Below are 23,177 nucleotides of genomic sequence, written 5' to 3'. Positions count from 1 at the left end.
TAGTGAGTGCAGCTCTGGGCTATAATACAGGATGTAACTCAGGATCAGTAATGTAATGTATGTACACAGTGACTGCACCAGCAGAATAGTGAGTGCAGCTCTGGGGTATAATACAGGATGTAACTCAGGATCAGTAATGTAATGTATGTACACAGTGACTGCACCAGCAGAATAGTGAGTGCAGCTCTGCAGTATAATACAGGATGTAACTCAGGATCAGTAATGTAATGTATGTACACAGTGACTGCACCAGCAGAATAGTGAGTGCAGCTCTGGAGTATAATACAGTGCAGGATAAATCCACTGGCAACAAATAGAACCAAGACTGTAGAGTTGTTTCCTCTTGGCACCTGTATTGGGTAGGAATGTGACAATTATGGTCTAGTTATACATGGGCCAGTTTTATAGCAAGAACTCTTTGGGTTTTGGAAATGACCATGCACCTGAAGCCGGTTCACCCTGTGATGCAATTGATTATTAATGTCACAGTAAATAGTCACAATGCCAACAGATATCACTCATCCCAAAATAACCTGTATCTATGATGATGAGATTATCCTCCAGGCCGGGATTATAATTACTGCTCCATAAACAGATTACTTGTCCTGCACTGAGGAGTCTCAGCCTAATGTAATCATGTTCTTGTCTCCAGCGGAAGTACGACCTGCATTACAAGATCGCCCTCATTATAAACTACCTGGGACACTGCATCTCCGTCCTGGCGCTGGTCATCGCCTTCCTGCTCTTCTTGTGCTTAAGGTAAGTTTCTTAATGATATGGAAGAGCTTTGTCATCAGCCTGGAGATGAGCAAACAATGCGATTGGAGCAATAATTAGGAAATAGCCAGGGACAGGACTGAGAATCATCTGAGCTTCAGAGCATTTTAGGCCATGACCTTACACCTGACCTTGTGCCCAGATTTCTTCTACTGAAGTTAATTACCTTAAAGGGAATCTCTCAGGACAATTTTACTACTGGAACTAGTCACATGGTTGTGTAGGTCTTGGTATAACAATAAAAACTAGATGTGTATTTCCTGAAGGAAGTACAGATAGTGGTTTGAAATGCTGCCCAGGCTGCCCCTTTAAGAGAGACTTGCCTGCTGCACCTGCAAGACTTTCAACTCAGGATCCGTTTTAACTGTGGGTGCCTCTCAGGGGCCACTTTGGCCTCAGGGTCCGATTTTGTGGGTGGGGCCCTCAGGGCCCGATTTTGTGGGTGGGGCACCTCAGGGTCCGATTTGGTGGGTGGGGCCCCTCAGGGTCCGAATTGGTGGCCGGGTCCCCTCAGGGGCTGATTTGGTGGGTGGGGCCCCTAAGGGTCCGATTTTGTGGCCGGGTCCCCTCAGGGGCTGATTTGGTGGGTGGGGCCCCTCAGGGTCCGATTTTGTGGCCGGGGCCCCTCAGGGTCCGATTTGGTGGGTGGGGCCCCTCAGGGTCCGATTTGGTGAGCGGGGCTCCTCAGGGTCCGATTTGGTGAGCGGGGCCCCTCGGGGTCCGATTTGGTGGGTGGGATCTATCAGAGTCCGATTTGGTGGGCGGGGCCCCTCAGGGTCCAATTAGGTGGGCGGGGACCCTCGGGGTCCAATTTGGTGGGCGGGATCCCTCGGGGTCCGATTTGGTGGGCGGGCCCCTCGGGGTCCGATTTGGTGGGCGGGGACCCTCAGGGTCCGGTTTGGTGGGTGGGGCCCCTCAGGGTCCGATTTGGTGAGCGGGGCCACTCTAGGTCTGATTTGGTAGGCGGGCCACTCTAGGTCCGATTTGGTAGGCGGGGCCCCTCAGAGTTCAATTTGGTCAGCGGGGCCCCTCAGGGTCCGATTTTGTGGTTGGGGCCTTTCAGAATCCGATTTAGTGGGCGGGGCCCCTCAGGGTCTGATTTGGTGGACGGGGCCCCTCAGGGTCCAATTTTGTGGCCGGGTCCCCTCAGGGTCTGGATTTGTGGGTGGGGCCCCTCAGGGTCCGATTTTGTGGGTGGGGCCCTTCAGAGTCCGATTTTGTGGCTGGGGCCCCTCAGGGTCCGATTTTGAGGGTGGGGCCCCTCAGGGTCTAATTTGGTGGGCGGGGCCCATCAGGGTCTGATTTTGTGGGTTGGGCCCCTCAGGGTCCGATTTTGTGGCCAGGGCCCCTCAGGGTCCGATTTTGTGTCCGGGGCCTCTCAGGGTCCGATTTTGTGGCCGGTGCCTCTCAGGGTCCGATTTTGTGGTTGGGGCCCCTCAGGGTCCGATTTTGCGGCCGGAGCCTCTCGGTCCGATTTTGTGGTTGGGGCCCCTCAGGATCTGATTTTGTGGCCGGGGTCCCTCAGGGTCTGATTTTGTGGCTGGGGCCCCTGAGGGTCCAATTTTGTGGGTGGGGCCCCTCAGGGTCCGATTTTGTGGGTGGGGCCCCTCAGGGTCCGATTTTGTGGTTGGGGCCCCTCAGGGTTCAATTTTGTAGGTGGGGTCCCTCAGGGTCCGATTTTGTGGCCGGGGCCCCTCAGGGTCCGATTTTGTGGCCGGGGCCTGTCAGGGTCCGATTTTGTGGCCGGGCCCGTCAGGGTCCGATTTTGTGGTTGGGGCCCCTCAGGGTCCGATTTTGTGGGTAGGGCCCCTCAGGGTCCGATTTTGTGAGTGGGGCCACTCAGGGTCCGATGTTGTGGCCGGATCTCCTCAGGGTCCGATTTTGTGGGTGGGGCCCCTCAGGGTCCAATTTTGTGGCCGGGGCCCCTCAGGGTCCAATTTTGTGGGTGGGGCCCCTGAGGGTACAATTTGGTGGGCGGGGCCACTCTGGGTCTGATTTGGTGGGCGGGGCCAATCTGGGTCCGATTTGGTGGGCGGGGCCACTCGGGTCCGATTTGGTGAGCTTGGCCCCTCAGGGTCCAATTTGGTTGACAAGGACCCTCGGGGTCCGATTTGGTGGGCGGGATCCCTCGGGGTCCGATTTGGTGGGCGGGGCTCCTCAGGGTCCGATTTGGTGGGCGGGGCCACTCTCGATCCGATTTTGTGGTTGGGACCCTCAGGGTCCGATTTTGTGGCCGGGGCCCCTCAGGGTCCGATTTTGTGGCCGGGGCCGCTCAGGTTCCGATCTTTTGGCCGGGTCCCCTCAGGGTACGATTTTGTGGGTGGAGCCCCTCAGGGTCTGATTTTGTGGTTGGGGCCCCTCAGGATCCGATTTGGTGGGCGGGGCTCCTCAGGGTCCAATTTGGTGGGCGGGGCCACTCTCGATCCGATTTAGTGGGCGGGGCCCCTCAGGGTCCGATTTGGTGGGCGGGGCCACTCTCGATCCGATTTAGTGGGCGGGGCCCCTCAGGGTCCGATTTGGTGGGCGGGGCCCCTCAGTGTCCGATTTTTTGAGCTGGGCCACGCTGGGTCGGATTTGTTGGCCAGGGTCGATCAGCCACCGATTTGGAGCGTGGGGTCACTCAGCTTTCGATTTGGCGCGCCGGCCCTTTAAGACTAACTTTGGTGCGCCGGCTCCTTAAGAATCACTTTGGCGCGTCAGCCCTCTAAGAGCCAGTTTGTCTCACTGGGCTTCTAAATCCACTTTGGCGCACATTCTCTCTCAGGGGCATGCATCATGTGATGAAGCTAGATTTGCATTTGTGCTGTGGGTTTCGCTTTAAGAGCTATTATCTGCCAGAAACTCTGTCCTGGAGAGGTCATGTATAGTTCGTAGGCGTTGGCATAGTAACTGGGTCTGCAGCTGCGCATATCAATGCGCTTAACTGCCCTTTGAATCGCCTCAGGGCATGTTTTCTCTGTGGCAACATTTTCCCATTGAAATGCATTGATGAAAAGGATTTTTTCAAACGCAAATTGCGCAAAAAGTACAAATCCGATCGACATGAAAATTACTTAGCACACCACTCGTGGACGCTGGCTTCGAAATGACACCTCAACGGAGTCTGTGCGTGTAGCGGTTCGGGCCGCATTAAATGCGGAAAATCAACTGAATAATAATAATAATACTAGATGTGTATTTCCTGAAGGAAGTACAGATAGTGGTTTGAAATGGTGCCCGGGCTGCCCCTTTAAGAGAGACTTGCCTGCTGCCCCTGCAAGACTTTCAACTCAGGATACGATTTAACTGTGGGTGCCTCTCAGGGGCAACTTTGGCCTCATGGTCTGATTTTGTGGGTGGGGCCCCTCAGGGCCTGATTTTGTGGGTGGGGCCCCTCAGGGTCCGATTTTGTGGTTGGGTCCCCTCAGGGTCCGAATTTGTGGTTGGGTCCCCTCAGGGTCCGATTTTGTGGCCGCGGCCCCTCAGGGTCCGATTTTGTGGCCGGGGCCCCTCTGGGTCCGATTTTGTGGCAGGGGCCCCTCTGGGTCCGATTTTGTGGGTGGGGCCCCTCTGGGTCCAATTTGGTGGGCGGGACCACTCTGGGTCCAATTTGGTGGGCGGGGCCTCTCAGGGTCCGATTTTGTGACTGGGGCCCATCAGGGTCCGATTTTGTGGCCGCGGCCCCTCAGGGTCTGATTTTGTGGCAGGGGCCCCTCTGGGTCTGATTTTGTGGGCGGAGCCCCTCTGGGTCCAATTTGGTGGGCGGGACCACTCTGGGTCCGATTTGGTGGGCGGGGCCTCTCAGGGTCCGATTTGGTGGGCGGGGCCCCACAGGGTCCGATTTGGTGGGCGGGGCCACTCTGGGTAAGATTTGGAGGCTGGGGTCGCTCAGCCTCCAATTTGGAGGCTGGGGTCGTTGAGCTTCCGATTTGGAGGCAGAGGTCAAAGAGCCTCTGATTTGGAGGCCGGGGTCGATGAACTTCCGATTTGGAGGCCGGGGTGGCTCAGCCTCCGATTTGGAGGCCGGGGTGGCTCAGTCTCCGATTTGGTGTGTCGGCCCTTTAAGACTCATTTGGGTGCGCTGGCCCTTTAACAATCACTTTGGCGCGTTGGCCCTTTAAGAGCTAGTTTGGCTCACTGGGCTTCTTTTAAATCCACTTTGGCGCACACATTCTCTCTCAGGGGCATGTGTCATGTGATGAAGCTAGATTTGCATTTGTGCTGTGGGTTTCGCTTTAAGAGCTGATATTATGTGGCAGAGGCTCTGTGCTGGGGTTCAAGTGAAGTTCGTAGGCGTTGGCATAGTAACTGGGTCTGCCTGAGCATATCAATGAGCTCAACTGTCATTTCAATCGCCTCAGGGCACGTTTTGCCATTTCCTATTGAAAAGCATTGGAGACAGTGCATTCCAATGACGGGAAAAAAAATTTTCAAACGCAAATTGCGCAAAAACTACAAATCCGATCGACACGAAAAATACTTAGCACACCTCTCATGGACGCTGGCTTCGAAACGACACCTCAACGGAGTCTGTGCGTGTAGCGGTTCGGGCCGCATTAATTGCGGAAATAAACTTAATAATAATAATAAGAAGAAGAATAAGTTAGCAGCGTTCGGATTACAATATAGTGGTTTTTTCAAACCACTATAATGAACTTGAATGTAGGAGCAGAGGTTGTTCTTGTCCAAGATGGAAGAAGGACTTTAAGGAATTTCTGTGGTGCCCATGTTCAGTCTGAGTAGAGTGATGCTTGGCCGAGCACTTCTCCTTTTTAAGAGATCAGTCATGGTCTCGGCACCCGGACCACCACCAATCAAAACGTCTGACATGTCTCATTGACACAGCAAGAGCTTTCTAACAGTAGGGTTACACTTTAGCCAGCCTAATGCCGGGACATTTATTTCCCACTCGTGTCTAGGAGCATTTTAGATTTTTATCACACGAGTAATTTTAAGGCGTATACATTTTTTTCATATTCAGTTATTGAAAAAAATGTGGAGCTTAATTTTTATGTCTTTATCTATTTTCATTTTTTTTGACAATTTCGTAGATATATGTAATCAAAAATAAGAAACTCCTGACTGGTTTTTACATTTTTCTATCTTTTTTTTTAAAGACTCCAAAGGGCCACGAAAATATATAATGCAACCCTTCCCTTCCCTTTCCTTCCTAACTTTCTTCCTTTCTTTCCTTTCCTCCTTTCTTCCTTTTCTTCCATTCCTTCCTTTTCTTCCTTCCTTCCTTTCCTTTTTTTCCTTCCTTCCTTCCTTCCTTCCTTCCTTCCTCCCTCCCTCCCTTCCTTTCCTTCCTTCCTTTTCTTCCTTTCCTTTCCTTCCTTTCTTCCTTTCCTTCCTTTTCCTTCCTTTTCTTCCTTTCCTTTCCTTTCTTCCTTCCTTTCTTCCTTCCTTTTCCTTCCTTTTCTTCCTTTCCTTTCTTCTTTCCTTCCTTCCCTTCCTTTTCTTCCTTTCCTTCCTTCCTTCCTTCCTTTCCTTACTTTTCTTCCTTTCCTTCCTTCCTTCCTTTCCTTACTTTTCTTCCTTTCCTTCCTTCCTTCCTTCCTTCCTTCCTTCCTTCCTATCTTTCCTTCCTTCCTTTTCTTCCTTTCCTTCCTTCCTTCCTTTTCTTCCTTTCCTTCCTTCCTTCCTGTTCTTCCTTCCTTCCTGTTCTTCCTTTCCTTCCTTCCTTCCTTCCTTTTCTTCCTTTCCTTCCTTCCTTCCTGTTCTTCCTTTCCTTCCTTCCTTTCCTTCCTTCCTTCCTGTTCTTCCTTTCCTTCCTGTTCTTCTTTTCCTTCCGGTTCTTCCTTTCCTTTCCTTCCTTCCTTCCTTCCTTCCTTCCTTCCTTCCTTTCCTCCCTTTCCTCTCCACAGCCACCTCCTCATAAAGTCACAACAGCACGTTAGAACATTGGAGCATTTCACATCACATATAAATACTGTGAGAATCATGTGGGAATAGTGGATGAGGGCAGGTATATCTCGCCCAGATTCCTTTCCTATGTGGCCTAGTCTGGTCAGTATCACACCTGCTTGCTAATGAATAATGGGATGTGGATATAAAAGGATGCAATGTGGTTGTGTGAGTGTCTCAGCCTGGGAACACAGAGAGCCTGCCTGTGTGAGAGACACACGTGAGTGGAAGCAGTGCCCACTGCAACTGTGGTTTGGCTGGACTGGAGAAGCCCGCCAGTTGGTAGTTAGGTTGTCCATTGTTTAGTTAGTGCCGGACAGGCAAGGATTTGTTTTATGTTTTGTTTCCTTTTGCATTGCTTTCACCATTAATAAACCTGACCCAGGGTCAGTTACACCCAAATCCCAGCTCTGCGCCTGAGTTTCATGCTGAATGCACGTGACCTTTGACCCCTGCAAAGGCGATCCCGGAGTGTTTTATCACATTGTGGTGGAGAACGTGGGCATCACGTTGCAAGCATGAGCATGGAGGACGTGGTGAAAGCGCTGGTACAGTCCACCGTCGTCCAGCAAGAAGCTAATCGGGTGATGATGGCCCAGCTGAAGGAGTTGGTGGACATGACAGCTACCGATCGTTCGCTTCTCCAGCAGGTGGCGCAGCGCCTGGCAAGCCTACATGAAGTTAACCTGGAAGCCGAGTCGAGAGTGATTCACGTGAGTCGGTACTGGCAGAAGATGACGACCGAAGATGACGTCGAGGCATACCTGACCACGTTTGAACGGACGGCGGTACGAGAAAAATGGCCGAAGGCACGGTGGGCCGGCCTGATTGCCCTGTTTCTTTCCGGTGAGGCCCAAAAGGCTTATTATGACTTAGAGCCTGAAGCCGCGCAGGACTTTGACAAATTGAAAGCCGAGATCTTGGCCCGGCTGGGAGTGACGACCGCTGTCCGTGCACAGAGAGTGCATCAATGGACTTATCAGCCGGATAAACCACCGCGGTCACAGATGTTCGACCTGATCCACGTGACGAAGAAGTGGCTACAACCCGAGGTGCTGACAGCGCCAGAGATAATCCAGAGAGTCGTCATGGACAAGTACCTGAGAGCTCTACCGCCAGCCCTGAGGAAGTGGGTAAGCCATGGAAATCCTACGACGGCAGATCAACTGGTGGATCTGGTTGAACGTTACTCCGTGGCGGAAGGACTCCGAGACGACGCTACCCCACCTCGTTCTTCATCATCTCCACGTGGAACCGGTAAGACTGTTCCAGGGAGTAGGGGAGATGGAAAAATCCCTAAGACAGTGGGGGAGGAAAACGGGACTGCCCGCACTGCGAGGCCGAGAGTAACGAACTATGGTCTAAGCAAGGGGCCCGTTAGGTGTTTCCGCTGCCAAGAGATGGGACATATTGCTGCAAACTGTCCGGTCACTACTGAACCCATGCAGTGCGACGTCACAGACTCTAAAAACCGCATGTCTATGGTTGCACGGGTAGTGAGTGTGAATGCCGGTCAAAAGGATGTGGAAAAACACTTGTGTGATTTAACTGTCGATGGCAAAAATGTGGTGGCATTGTTAGACTCGGGAAGTGTAGTGACTCTGGTGAAGGCCAGTCTGGTGTCAGCCCCGACTGGACCATCAGACAAATTTTCTTTAACGTGTGTGCATGGAGACACCTGTTCGTACCGGTCATATGCATTACTACTTCCTATGGGTCTGTGCAACATAAAGTGGGACTCGTCCCGGCGTTATTGCATGATGTTATCCTGGGCCGTTATTTTCCCCACTTCTGGCAATTGTGGGAGAATCAGTTGATGCCCTCGGGTAATAGTGTACATGATTCTTCTCCCAGGGAGCGTGTGGGTCCCGAACCCCTGGAAGAGGTCTCCCCGGAAGACTCGGGGGAAGAGTCTGCGGGAAATGACCTGCCGTTCCCGTTTTCAGTCATGGCGGGTGATAATGAGGAGACCGGGGAAGAGGAGGAGGCTGACAGCCGTCCACCTCCCCGTTTGCCGGATTTAGAAGTTCAGAAAGATGACTTCCAAAGCGAGCAAATAAAGGATCCTACCCTTTCTCAGGCTAGGACAAATGTGAAAGTGATAAATGGGGTACCCGTAGAACCTGGCTCTAGGCTGGCATATGCTTACATGGTTCTGGAGAATGATTTACTCTATCAGATAGAGAAAAAGGGGGAAGATACGGTGCAACTATTAGTCGTGCCAAAACCCTACCGGCGGCAGGTGCTGGACCTGGCCCACGGACATGTGATGGGAGGTCACCTGGGAGTCCAGAAAACCACCGAAAGGATATTACACTGTTTTGCTTGGCCAGGCATGCATCACGATATTCGTGTATATTGTGAGTCTTGTCCTGACTGCCAAGCCTCTGCACCTAAGCCCCGGTTCTGTAGCCCTTTGGTACCCCTACCTATTATTGAAGTCCCGTTTGAGAGGATTGGGATGGATTTAGTTGGGCCCCTTCCACGGTCTGCACGTGGACACCAACATATCCTGGTCATCTTGGATTATGCCACTCGTTACCCGGAGGCCATCCCTTTGCGTAACACGGCCACCAAGACGATTGCCAAGGAACTGGTGCATGTGTTTAGTCGGGTCAGTATACCAAAACAGATACTCACCGACCAGGGGACCCCCTTTATGTCCAGGATAATGAAGGAGCTCTGCCGATTATTACAAATCGAACCGTTACGCACATCCGTGTATCACCCTCAAACAGACGGGTTGGTTGAACGGTTCAATAAAACTCTGAAGCAGATGCTGAGAAAGGTGATAGACAAGGATGGGAAGAACTGGGACTATTTACTTCCGTATTTGCTTTTTGCCATCAGGGAAGTACCCCAGTCTTCCACGGGATTCTCGCCTTTCGAGTTATTGTACGCCCGACGTCCTCGCGGACTGTTAGACGTTGCAAAAGAAACCTGGGAGGGTCAGGTCACTCCATTTAAAACAGTGATAGATCACGTCACACAAATGCAGGACCGTATTGCGGCTGTTATGCCTATCATCAAAGAACACATGATACAGGCTCAAGGAGCCCAAAAAAGAATCTATGATAGGGGCGCCAAGATCCGTACGTTTGCACCCGGAGATAGGGTGTTGATCCTGGTCCCCACGGTGGACAGTAAGTTCCTGGCAAAGTGGCAGGGCCCCTTTGAGATTAAGGAAAGAGTTGGTGAAGTAAACTACAAAGTATACCAGGCAGGTAAACGAAAACCTGAACAGATTTATCATGTAAATCTGATAAAACCCTGGAAAGATCGGTCTGCCTTGTCAGCGGAGCTGGCCCGTCCCGTCTGCTCGCATACCGTACCGGAGGTACGGGTTGCAGAGACTCTCTCGGAGCGGCAAAAGACTGAAGTTAGGCAGTTTCTACTTCACAACCAAAAGTTTTTCTCAGAAAAACCCGGGCAGACTATGCTAATGAAACATGACATCGTAACGGAACCTGGTGTCACAGTTCACGTAAAGCCCTACCGAATCCCGGAAGCGCGCCGTGAAGCCGTTTCCCGAGAAGTGAAGGCAATGTTAGAGTTAGGAGTCATTGAGGAATCGCACAGTGCGTGGTCCAGCCCGATTGTGCTAATTCCTAAACCGGACGGCACCATCCGGTTCTGCAATGACTTCAGGAAACTGAATGCGGTCTCAAAATTTGATGCCTACCCTATGCCCCGGGTCGACGAGTTAATAGATTGGTTAGGAAAAGCCCGGTATATTACGACCCTAGACCTAACAAAGGGGTATTGGCAGATCCCTCTGGCTGAGGCTGCCAGAGAAAAGACGGCATTTGCTACGCCGGAAGGTTTATTTCAGTATGTGTATATGCCGTGTGGACTGCACGGGGCACCGGCGACCTTCCAGAGACTGATGGATCGAGTCTTGAGGCCACATAGGCGGTACGCTTCGGCCTATTTGGATGACATTGTCATTTACAGCTTGGACTGGGAGACTCATCTCCAGAAAGTACAAGCTGTGATTGACGACCTGTGGGAGGCAGGTCTAACCGCGAACCGCAAGAAATGTCACATCGGGCTAGAAGAAGCCCGGTATTTGGGGTATGTAATTGGGAGTGGTGTTGTTAAACCCCAGGTTGATAAGATTCAGGCGGTTCAGGACTGGCCACAACCTGTCAACAAGAAGCAGGTGCAAGCCTTCCTGGGGATCGCCGGCTATTATCGCCGGTTCATACCCAATTTTGCAGCCATCGCTACCCCCCTGACGGATCTTACAAAAGGGAAAGACTCCGTCATGATTAAATGGAGTTTAGCGGCTGAAGAAGCCTTCCATAGCCTAAAACGGGCACTTTGCTCTCAGCCCGTACTGGTGACTCCGGACTTCCGCAGCGAGTTTGTGGTACAAACGGATGCCTCTGATACCGGTATCGGGGCCGTACTCTCACAAGTGAGGGACGGAGTGGAACACCCAGTCCTCTATCTCAGCAGGAAGCTGAATAAACACGAGCAAAGGTATACAGTCATAGAAAAAGAGTGCCTCGCCATTAAGTGGGCTCTAGAGGCCCTCAAATATTACCTGGTGGGCCGAAAGTTCAGGCTGATCACTGACCATGCCCCTCTCAAGTGGATGCACTTGAACAAGGAACGGAATAGCCGGGTGACCCGGTGGTTTCTTGCCCTGCAGGCCTACACTTTTACGGTGGAGCACCGCCCAGGGGTACAGATGGGGAATGCAGATGCCCTGTCCCGAGTGCACTGTTTGGCGGGTGTCATTGCTCGACCAGAGTGGTCTGAGCAGGGGGGGGGATATGTGAGAATCATGTGGGAATAGTGGATGAGGGCAGGTATATCTCGCCCAGATTCCTTTCCTATGTGGCCTAGTCTGGTCAGTATCACACCTGCTTGCTAATGAATAATGGGAGGTGGATATAAAAGGATGCAATGTGGTTGTGTGAGTGTCTCAGCCTGGGAACACAGAGATCCTGCCTGTGTGAGAGACACACGTGAGTGGAAGCAGTGCCCACTGCAACTGTGGTTTGGCTGGACGGGAGAAGCCCGCCAGTTGGTAGTTAGGTTGTCCATTGTTTAGTTAGTGCCGGACAGGCAAGGATTTGTTTTATGTTTTGTTTCCCTTTGCATTGCTTTCACCGTTAATAAACCTGACCCAGGGTCAGTTACACCCAAATCCCAGCTCTGCGCCTGAGTTTCATGCTGAATGCACGTGACCTTTGACCCCAGCAAAGGCGATCCCGGAGTGTTTTATCACAATACATTTTGATTATTGCTGACTTTTCGCTGTGACTGCGGCTGGGGTAACACCAGGGCGCATGCTACACTGTATGCACAGCACGTGTTCCTCAATATATACAGTGAATATAGAGTGATCACCAAGTCAAACATTAACTAAAGACTCAGCAAACAATTTCAGAAGTGACTCGTGTGAATCTGGCTGACATTTTTAGGCATAGCAGGCTGTAAGTACTTATATCGGTTATCTCATCCCCTGTCCCCATATAATTCTCATTTATAATCCAGATCGGCTGCTCTGCCTGACTTCACCTGTCTATGAATTTGATATTTAATAATTTAAGAGGCCTCTAAGGGTTGTGGTCTCACGAATTACACAGAAACTTATTTTAAATACTCTTGTTTTTACTATTCTAATGCTATGATTTCTGGGGGTGGTTTTCACAGTTGTGCTCAAAAGTTTACATACCCAGGCAGAATTTTTGCTTTCTTGGCCTTTTTTCAGAGAATATGAATGATAACACCAAATCTTTTTCTCCACTCTTGGTTAGTGGTTGGGTAAAGCCATTTATTTCCAAACTACTGTGTTTTCTCTTTTTTAAATCATAATGACAACCCAAAACATCCAAATGACCCTCATCAAAACTTCACATACCCCATTTCTTAATACCGTGTATTGCCCCCTCTAACATCAATGACAGCTTGATGTCTTTTGTGGTAGTTGTGGATGTGGTTCTTTATTTTCTCAGATGGTAAAGCTGCCCACTCTTCTTGGCAAAAATCCTCCAGTTCCAGTAAATTCCTGAGCTGTCTAGCATGAACTGCGCACTTGAGATCTCCCCAGAGTGGCTCAATGATATTGAGGTCAGGAGACTGAGATGGCCACTCCAGAACCTTCACTTTGTTCTGCTGTAGCCAATGACAGGTCAATTTGGCCTTCTGTTTTGGATCGTTGTCATGTTGAAACGTCCAAGTATGTCCCCTGATGATTGCAAATTTGCCTCCAGCATTTGCTGATAACGTGCTGCATTCATCTTGCCTTCAACTTCGACCAAGTTTTCTGTGCCTTTCTAGCTCACACATCCCCAAAACATCAGTGATCCACCTCCGTGCTTTACAGTAGGAATGGTGTTTCTTTCGTCATAGGCGTTGTTGACCTCTCTCCAAATGTAATGTTTGTGGTTGTGGCCAAAATGTTCAATTTTGGTTTCATCACTCCAAATTACCTTGTTCCAGAAGTTTTGAGGCTTGTCTTTGTGCTGTTTTGCGCATTGTAGGCAATATACTTTGCGGCATTTGTGCAGTAATGGCTTTCTTCTGGCGACTCGACCATGCAGCCCATCTTTCTTCAAGTGCCTCCTTATTGTGCATATTGAAACAGCCACGCTACTAGTTTTCAGAGAGTCCAGTATTTCAGCTGATGTTATTTGTGGGTTTTTCTTTCCGTCCCAAACAATTTTCCTGGCAGTTGTGGATGACATTTTTTCTGGTCTACCTGACCGTGGTTTTGTTTTTACAGAGACCCTGATTTTCCATTTGTTAATCACAGCTTGAATGCTGCTGACTGGCATTATTAATTCCTTGGATATCTTTTTGTATCCATTTCCAGTTTTATACAGTTCAACTACCTTTTCCCGTAGATCCGTTGACAATTCTTTTGCTTTCCCCATGACTCACAATCCAGAAATGTCAAGACTGGATGAAAGATGCAGGAGTCTGTCTGGATCCCAGAAACTCACTCAGCTTTTATGCACACACACTGATTACAAGCAGACAGTTCACAGGTGAGGATGTTGCCTTAAAGCCCCCTTCTCACATAGTGAGATCGCTAGCGATATCACTAAAGCGTCACCGATTTTGTTACGCAACAGCGATATCGCTAGCGATCTTGCTACATCTGACACGTACCTGCGACCGGCCCCCCGCTGGATATCGCTGATCGCGCTCGAATGTCCTGGGCCATTTTTTCCTTGTTGGCGTCCCACCGGCGCCGACTAGCGACGCATGGACGCAGGCGAAAGTCGTCATCATCACTGCGGTGTGACAGGTAAGAGCGACAGCCGACGGCTCGCTTATCGCTGCTGCGTCGCTGGTGAGATCTGCCTGTTTGGCAGCTCACTAGCGACGATTTAGCGATGTACCAGCGATCCTGACCGGGTCGTATTGTTGTCGGGATTGCTGGTGCATCGCTAAATGTAACAGGACCCTTAGTAGCCATTCAAACCCATTTGTGTCAACTTCTGTGCATGTGATCAGGCCAAAATCACCAGGGTATGTGAACTTTTGAACAGGGTCATTTGGATGTTTTGGGTTGTCATTATGATTTAAAAAGAGAAAACACAGCAGTTTCACCCAACCACTAACCATGAGTGGAGAAAAAGTTTTGGTGTTATCATTCATATTCTCTGAAAAAAGGACAAGAAAGCAAAAATGCTGCTGGGGTATGTAAACTTTTGAACACAGCTGTACATATAGCAATACTATGAGCGAAGTTATTTTCAATGTGTTTTGCCTGTTGCTCTCACAATTTTGCTAGTAAACTTTTCTTTAATGATGACCTCTTTGGCACATAGTAAAGTACAAGAGAACGTGCAAAAAGTGTCAGAAATAACGACTCACAAGCAAAGATCAAATGTATTTTTCAATCTCTTTTATCTCAAAAGAAACACAAAAAATACACAGAAAAGTAACTAACAGAACAGTGTAATACATCAGTGCAGTACAGGATGCCTGACTGCAAGGATCAAAATCATCAAATAGACTTGTGATGTCAGGAAAATGTGGAAAACTAAAAAACTAGAGAAAAAAATTGTCAGATTCAAGCAGAACAAACTGCAGAAAAAAGAAAATACGTAGGATGGAAATGTTCTCTATACATTTTTATAACTCCATAAATATAAAGAATGTTCTTATTGAAGAATATAACTACTATAATACTGCTCCTATGTACAAGAATATAACTACTATAATACTGCCCCTATGTACAAGAATATAACTACTATAATACTGCTCCTATGTACAAGAATATAACTACTATAATACTGCTCCTATGTACAAGAATATAACTACTATAATACTGCCCCTATGTACAAGAATATAACTACTATAATACTGCCCCCATGTACAAGAATATAACTACTATAATACTGCCCCTATGTACAAGAATATAACTACTATAATACTGCCCCCTATATACAAGAATATAACTACTATAATACTGCTCCTATGTACAAGAATATAACTACTATAATACTGCCCCTATGTACAAGAATATAACTACTATAATACTGCTCCTATGTACAAGAATAAAACTTCTATAATACTGCCCCCTATATACAAGAATATAACTACTATAATACTGCTCCTATGTACAAGAATATAACTACTATAATACTGCCCCATGTACAAGAATATAACTACTATAATACTGCCCCTATGTACAAGAATATAACTACTATAATACTGCCCCCTATATACAAGAATATAACTACTATAATACTGCTCCCTATGTACAAGAATATAACTACTATAATACTGCCCCTATGTACAAGAATATAACTACTATAATACTGCCCCTATGTACAAGAATAAAACTTCTATAATACTGCTCCTATGTACAAGAATATAACTACTATAATACTGCCCCCTATATACAAGAATATAACTACTATAATACTGCTCCTATGTACAAGAATATAACAACTATAATACTGCTCACTATGTACAAGAATATAACTACTATAATACTGCTCCTATGTACAAGAATATAACTACTATAATACTGCCCCCTATGTACAAGAATATAACTACTATAATACTGCCCCTATGTACAAGAATATAATAACTATAATACTACTCCTATGTACAAGAATATAACTACTATAATACTGCTCCTATGTACAAGAATATAACAACTATAATACTGCTCACTATGTACAAGAATATAACTACTATAATACTGCTCCTATGTACAAGAATATAGCTCCTATAATACTGCCCCCTATGTACAAGAATAAAACTACTATAATACTGCTCCTATGTACAAGAATATAATAACTATAATACTGCCCCCTATGTACAAGAATAAAACTACTATAATACTACTCCTATGTACAAGAATATAACTACTATAATACTGCTCCTATGTACAAGAATATAACTACTATAATACTGCCCCCTATATACAAGAATATAACTACTACTATAATACTACTCCTATGTACAAGAATATAACTACTATAATACTACTCCTATGTACAAGAATATAACTACTATAATACTGCCCCTCTGTACAAGAATATAACTACTATAATACTGCTCCTATGTACAAGAATATAACTACTATAATACTGCCCCCTATATACAAGAATATAACTACTATAATACTGCTCCTATGTACAAGAATATAACTACTATAATACTGCCTCCTAGCTGTGAGGTTGTGTGTTTGTAGCTCTCCTGATGTCTGGAGCAAGCCCAGGGGGAGGCCACCCTGGGCGGGGTAACTCCCCAAGCAAGGCCCAGGCTTCCAGGCCTACACTTGGAAGTAACGCTCAAGTTGTGTCTAAGGCGGATGCAAGTCCCAAAGTTGTTTCTGATGGAAAGAAAGCTCAGAATGGAAGTAGCAGCACCAGCAGCAAGAAAGATGAAGCTGTGAAAGTGCAAAAAGTAACGGAACAAGGAAAAGCCATGGCTGTGGGTAAGAAAGTTCCAGTTAAGCATTCGGCCAGCCAAGGCCAGCAGAGTGAAGGACAACTAGGAGAAATCCAGAAGAAATCTATTGGTGAGAAGCTGAATGGAGGAAAGCAGCCTGCAGCTCAGGAGGTGCCATCACCAACTTCAGGTGTGCAGCTGACTCCCAGCAGGCAGAGGAGAACCTCACTGGAGAGACAGACGCTCCAGGAGAACCTGCAGCAGAAGCATGTGGTGGCCAGCATGGCGAGCTCTGGGCGCACAAGGTCGCAGTCAGGTAGCAGCAGTAAAAGTGCTGTGGAGCCTGGAGCCACGAAACCAGCGGTGGTGAAAGTTAAGGAGACGTCTGGTTTCAAGCATCCAGGGACATTGCTGAAAGCAGGATCCCAGGAGGAGACGCCATGTGCACCTGAGCTTCAGGTCGCAGAGGAGATCCCAGGACTGGTCAAGAGGCTCGGTGAGTTACAGCAGCACAAAGACTTGCTGCAGAAGCAAATAGAAATGGGCTATAATGTAAAGGCTGCTAATCCTGGTGGAGATCACACCTTTTGTGATCAGACTCTGAACATGCTTGGTATACAGCTGGCAAAAGTGGTGACGGACATGGACTGTGTCCTAGAGAAGATGGGGCCCCTGGCAGAGACTTATAGGAACCAGGAACTGTTTATGTCACACAAGCAGGACTCTGCAGGTTCCAGCTCAGACATTGTCCCAGGTGGGCCCCAGAAGCCGGTGCGGCCAGTGCTGCAGCCTGCAAGTTTCTGCTTCCAAAAGGGTCAAATGCTGCAGCCGCAGCAGCCTGCGGCAGACCCCAAGCAGCAGCATGTTATGCAGATTCCAGCAGGTGTACCACAAGTCTCAGAATGCCCAGCACAGCAGCCTGCAGAAGATTCCAAGCAGCAGCATGGACTGCACTTTCCAGCAGAGGGACTACAAGTCTCAGAATGCCAAGCACAACAGTTGGGAAGTGGACATGTGCCGGTCATTACTGATGGTGCCCAGCAGGGCTCTGATGCTGGGGATAACCGCGCTGTATCTGGGGGGCTGGGGGCTTGGGGGAGCACAGTATATTTGGTGGACGCTGCACAGTCTGATAATGACATTGATGCTGATGATAACAATGTGCATGATAATGTCTGTGATTTCCCCCCTTTAATTTCAAGCACACAAGGTGTGGCTGCCCCTCCTGCTGCAGATCTTCACCCCGTCAGTCAACCCAATGTGACCCCGCACGGTCCCCCCAGTAATGCCTGGAGTCGTGGTGCTCCGTCCTTTACCTCTGGTACCAACTATACAGGCCAGGCGTTTAAACGGAGAAACGTGGTGCGTTTCCGGCACAGAGGTGCCAAGGAGGATCTGCCAGACAGGAGGTTTGTCATCAGGGAGCTCTTGTGCCACCAGATGGGGTTTGTGCCAGTCAGCATCCTGGCAGTGATTAATCTTCCAGACAGGCAGGGCTATGATGTCAGCTTTAAGCTCATGTCTGACCTGGACAGATTCTGGTCTAGTTTCCCCAAGTTTAGAGACTCGGAGGGCTGGAGTAAGTTCAGCTTTATTCCTATCTCTAAGCCAGATACTGTCACTGTAAGTGTCATCTTCTGGAATGAGTCTGTTCCCCCGCAGGACATTGTGGTGTGGCTCCGGAGGCATTGTGACCTGGTCTCTGACCTCACCAAAAGCAGAGACAGTGATGGGATCTGGACGGGAGGGTGGCGGGTTTTGGTGAAGCTGCGCCAGTGCAATAACATCACTGCCCACTTACCCAACTCCTTCTTTATTGGGAGGGAGAGGATGTGTGTTTCTATCCTGGGCAGCCTCGTAAGTGCTTTAAATGTGGCAAGGCAGGTCACCTGGCAAATACCTGTACTGTGGTGAAGTGCAGCCTGTGTGGGGAGGTCGGCCATCTAGCTGCAGACTGCCAGAACATCAGATGCAACCTCTGTGGGAAGATCGGTCACCCTCACAGGGACTGTCCAGACGCCTGGCACAATATCTGTAAGGACTTTCCTGACGAGGACTTGGTGGCAGGGGCAGAGATTCTGGAGGAGGCAGCTTTACTGTCAGGAGAAATACTGACCAGACCAGAGGTCCACCAGGGGTCTACTCAGCTAACACCAGAGCAGCAGGGTTCAGAGAGAGAACAGGGGAGTATGGAGGTTGTACCTCAGGGGCAGCGGTCACAGGAAGGCATTACTTCAGTGCTACCATCTGTGTCTGAAGAGTATAGCAATAATCAGAAAAGGAAGAAAAAGGACAAGGCCTCCCGTAAACCTGAGGGGTATGACACTGGCCAAGGAGCCGGGAAGAAATTCCAGAGCTCTGCAGGTGTAATGGTCGTATCTAACAGGTTTGATGTTCTGTCTGAGTCTGACGGCGATTTTGAAGATGACCTTAAAAGAATTGACGCAGAGTGTGATAGGGACATAGAGGACTGTCCTCCGCCAAAGCGGAAGCCCTTACCTGAGGGCACTCGAGAAGAGTCTGAGATAGAGACCGGTGGTGAACAGAATAACTCCGACTCAGATCTGTGACGCTGTCAACCAGATAATGTCCAAACTCAGATAGGGAAAATCATTAGGAGAAATTAGGAAATGTTAAGATAGAGAAGGATGAGTCACTGGGTAGGAACATGATGAGCTCTGTTTGCAAAGTGTTTTTTTTTTGTTTTTTTTTGTTTTTTTTTTTCTCTCCTCAAACTACGAGTATGGACTCTAAGTTAATTTGATATGTATAACCTGGATATGTAATGAATGTATGTACAATCCTAGTGAATTCAGTTTTGTATTATTGGAGGAATGTTATTTGGATTTGTTTGGTTTTTACAATAAAAATTGCCCCCTATATACAAGAATATAACTACTATAATACTGCTCCTATGTACAAGAATATAACTACTATAATACTGCTCCCTATGTACAAGAATATAACTACTATAATACTGCCCCTATGTACAAGAATATAACTACTATAATACTGCCCCTATGTACAAGAATATAACTACTATAATACTGCTCCTATGTACAAGAATATAACTACTATAATACTGCCCCTATGTACAAGAATATAACTACTATAATACTGCCCCTATGTACAAGAATAAAACTTCTATAATACTGCTCCTATGTACAAGAATATAATTACTATAATACTGCCCCTATGCACAAGAATATAACTACTATAATACTGCCCCCTATATACAAGAATATAACTACTATAATACTGCTCCTATGTACAAGAATATAACAACTATAATACTGCTCACTATGTACAAGAATATAACTACTATAATACTGCCCCCTATGTACAAGAATATAACTACTATAATACTGCCCCTATGTACAAGAATATAATAACTATAATACTACTCCTATGTACAAGAATATAACTACTATAATACTGCTCCTATGTACAAGAATATAACAACTATAATACTGCTCACTATGTACAAGAATATAACTACTATAATACTGCTCCTATGTACAAGAATATAGCTACTATAATACTGCCCCCTATGTACAAGAATAAAACTACTATAATACTGCTCCTATGTACAAGAATATAATAACTATAATACTGCCCCCTATGTACAAGAATATAACTACTATAATACTGCTCCTATGTACAAGAATATAACAACTATAATACTGCTCACTATGTACAAGAATATAACTACTATAATACTGCTCCTATGTACAAGAATATAGCTACTATAATACTGCCCCCTATGTACAAGAATAAAACTACTATAATACTGCTCCTATGTACAAGAATATAATAACTATAATACTGCCCCCTATGTACAAGAATATAACTACTATAATACTACTCCTATGTACAAGAATATAACTACTATAATACTGCTCCTATGTACAAGAATATAACAACTATAATACTGCTCACTATGTACAAGAATATAACTACTATAATACTGCCCCCTATGTACAAGAATATAACTACTACTATAATACTACTCCTATGTACAAGAATATAACTACTATAATACTGCCCCTCTGTACAAGAATATAACTACTATAATACTGCCCCCTATATACAAGAATATAACTACTATAATACTGCTCCTATGTACAAGAATATAACTACTATAATACTGCTCCCTATGTACAAGAATATAACTACTATAATACTGCCCCTATGTACAAGAATATAACTTCTATAATACTGCCCCTATGTACAAGAATAAAACTTCTATAATACTGCTCCTATGTACAAGAATATAATTACTATAATACTGCCCCTATGTACAAGAATATAACTACTATAATACTGCCCCTATATACAAGAATATAACTACTATAATACTGCTCCTATGTACAAGAATATAACAACTATAATACTGCTCACTATGTACAAGAATATAACTACTATAATACTGCCCCCTATGTACAAGAATATAACTACTATAATACTGCCCCTATGTACAAGAATATAATAACTATAATACTACTCCTATGTACAAGAATATAACTACTATAATACTGCTCCTATGTACAACAATATAACAACTATAATACTGCTCACTATGTACAAGAATATAACTACTATAATACTGCTCCTATGTACAAGAATATAGCTTCTATAATACTGCCCCCTATGTACAAGAATAAAACTCCTATAATACTGCTCCTATGTACAAGAATATAATAACTATAATACTGCCCCCTATGTACAAGAATATAACTACTATAATACTACTCCTATGTACAAGAATATAACTACTATAATACTGCTCCTATGTACAAGAATATAACAACTATAATACTGCTCACTATGTACAAGAATATAACTACTATAATACTGCCCCCTATGTACAAGAATATAACTACTACTATAATACTACTCCTATGTACAAGAATATAACTACTATAATACTGCCCCTCTGTACAAGAATATAACTACTATAATACTACCCCCTATATACAAGAATATAACTACTATAATACTGCCCCTATGTACAAGAATATAACTACTATAATACTGCTCCTATGTACAAGAATATAACTACTATAATACTGCCCCTATATACAAGAATATAACTACTATAACACTGCTCCCTATGTACAAGAATATAACTACTATAATACTACCCCTATATACAAGAATATAACTACTATAACACTGCTCCCTATGTACAAGTATATAACTACTATAATACTGCTCCTATGTACAAGAATATAACTACTATAATAATGCTCCCATGTACAAGAATATAACTACTATAATACTGCTCCCTATGTACAAGAATATAACTACTATAATACTGCCCCTATATACAAGAATATAACTACTATAATACTGCTCCCTATGTACAAGAATATAACTACTATAATACTGCCCCTATATACAAGAATATAACTACTATAATAATGCTCCCATGTACAAGAATATAACTACTATAATACTGCTCCCTATGTACAAGAATATAACTACTATAATACTGCCCCTATGTACAAGAATATAACTACTATAACACTGCTCCCTATGTACAAGAATGTAACTACTATAACACTGCTCCCTATGTACAAGAATATAACTACTATAATACTGCCCCTATATACAAGAATATAACTACTATAACACTGCTCCCTATGTACAAGTATATAACTACTATAATACTGCTCCTATGTACAAGAATATAACTACTATAATAATGCTCCCATGTACAAGAATATAACTACTATAATACTGCTCCCTATGTACAAGTATATAACTACTATAATACTGCCCCTATATACAAGAATATAACTACTATAACACTGCTCCCTATGTACAAGAATGTAACTACTATAACACTGCTCTCTATGTACAAGAATATAACTACTATAATACTGCTCCTATGTACAAGAATATAACTACTATAATACTGCTCCTATGTACAAGAATATAACTACTATAACACTGCTCCCATGTACAAGAATATAACTACTATAATACTGCCCCTATGTACAAGAATATAACTACTATAATACTGCTCCTATGTACAAGAATATAACTACTATAATACTGCCCCTATGTATAAAATATACAGTTGTGTGATTAAGTGTTTGCCCTCTTCCTGATTTCCTGTTTTGTTCCATGTTTGTCACACTTAATTGTTTCAGATCTCCAAACAAGTTTTAAATATTAGACAAAGATAACACAAGTAAACACAAAATGCAGTTTTCAGCCCCTTAAGGACTGAGCCACTTTCTAGGTTAATGACCCGTCCCCATTTTCTAAATATGACCACTGTCTCTTTGTGTGGTAATAACTCTGGAACACTTGAACGGATCCTGGTGATCCTGAGATTTTTATTTTGTGACATATAGTCCTTCATGATAGTGGTAAAAGTTTTTTCGATATGACTTCCGTTTATTTGTGGGAAAATCGGAAATTGGGCAAAAATTATGAAAATTTCACAATTTTCAAACTTTGAATTTGTATGCCCTTAAATCAGATAGTTAAATTACACAAAATAGTTAATAAATAGCATTTCCCACATACAGTTGTGAGCAAAAGTATTGACACCCCTGCAATTCTGTCAGATAATACTCAGTTTCTTCCTGAAAATGATTGCAAACACAAATTCTTTGTTATTATTATCT

At 45.6% G+C, this 23,177-nt stretch overlaps 1 protein-coding gene across 3 annotated transcripts in view; it reads left to right on the top strand.

Moving 5' to 3' along the window:
* The window catches only part of CRHR2 (corticotropin releasing hormone receptor 2), a 320,584-nt gene that overhangs the window by 231,170 nt on the left and 66,237 nt on the right, over positions 1–23,177 (top strand). For all 3 annotated transcript variants that reach the window (XM_073582167.1, XM_073582169.1, XM_073582168.1), the window contains one exon: positions 653–759. In XM_073582167.1, the coding sequence (XP_073438268.1) occupies positions 653–759 (107 nt within the window). The remainder of the gene's footprint in view (positions 1–652; positions 760–23,177) is intronic.

The sequence above is a fragment of the Dendrobates tinctorius genome, unplaced genomic scaffold (assembly GCF_039654945.1).
Source record: "Dendrobates tinctorius isolate UK_male_01 unplaced genomic scaffold, ASM3965494v1 ptg000070l, whole genome shotgun sequence".
In the NCBI taxonomy this organism is placed as follows: Eukaryota; Metazoa; Chordata; class Amphibia; order Anura; family Dendrobatidae; genus Dendrobates; species Dendrobates tinctorius.
The sequence above is the reverse complement of the archived record's forward strand: the minus strand, read 5'-3'. Positions and strand labels throughout refer to the sequence as shown.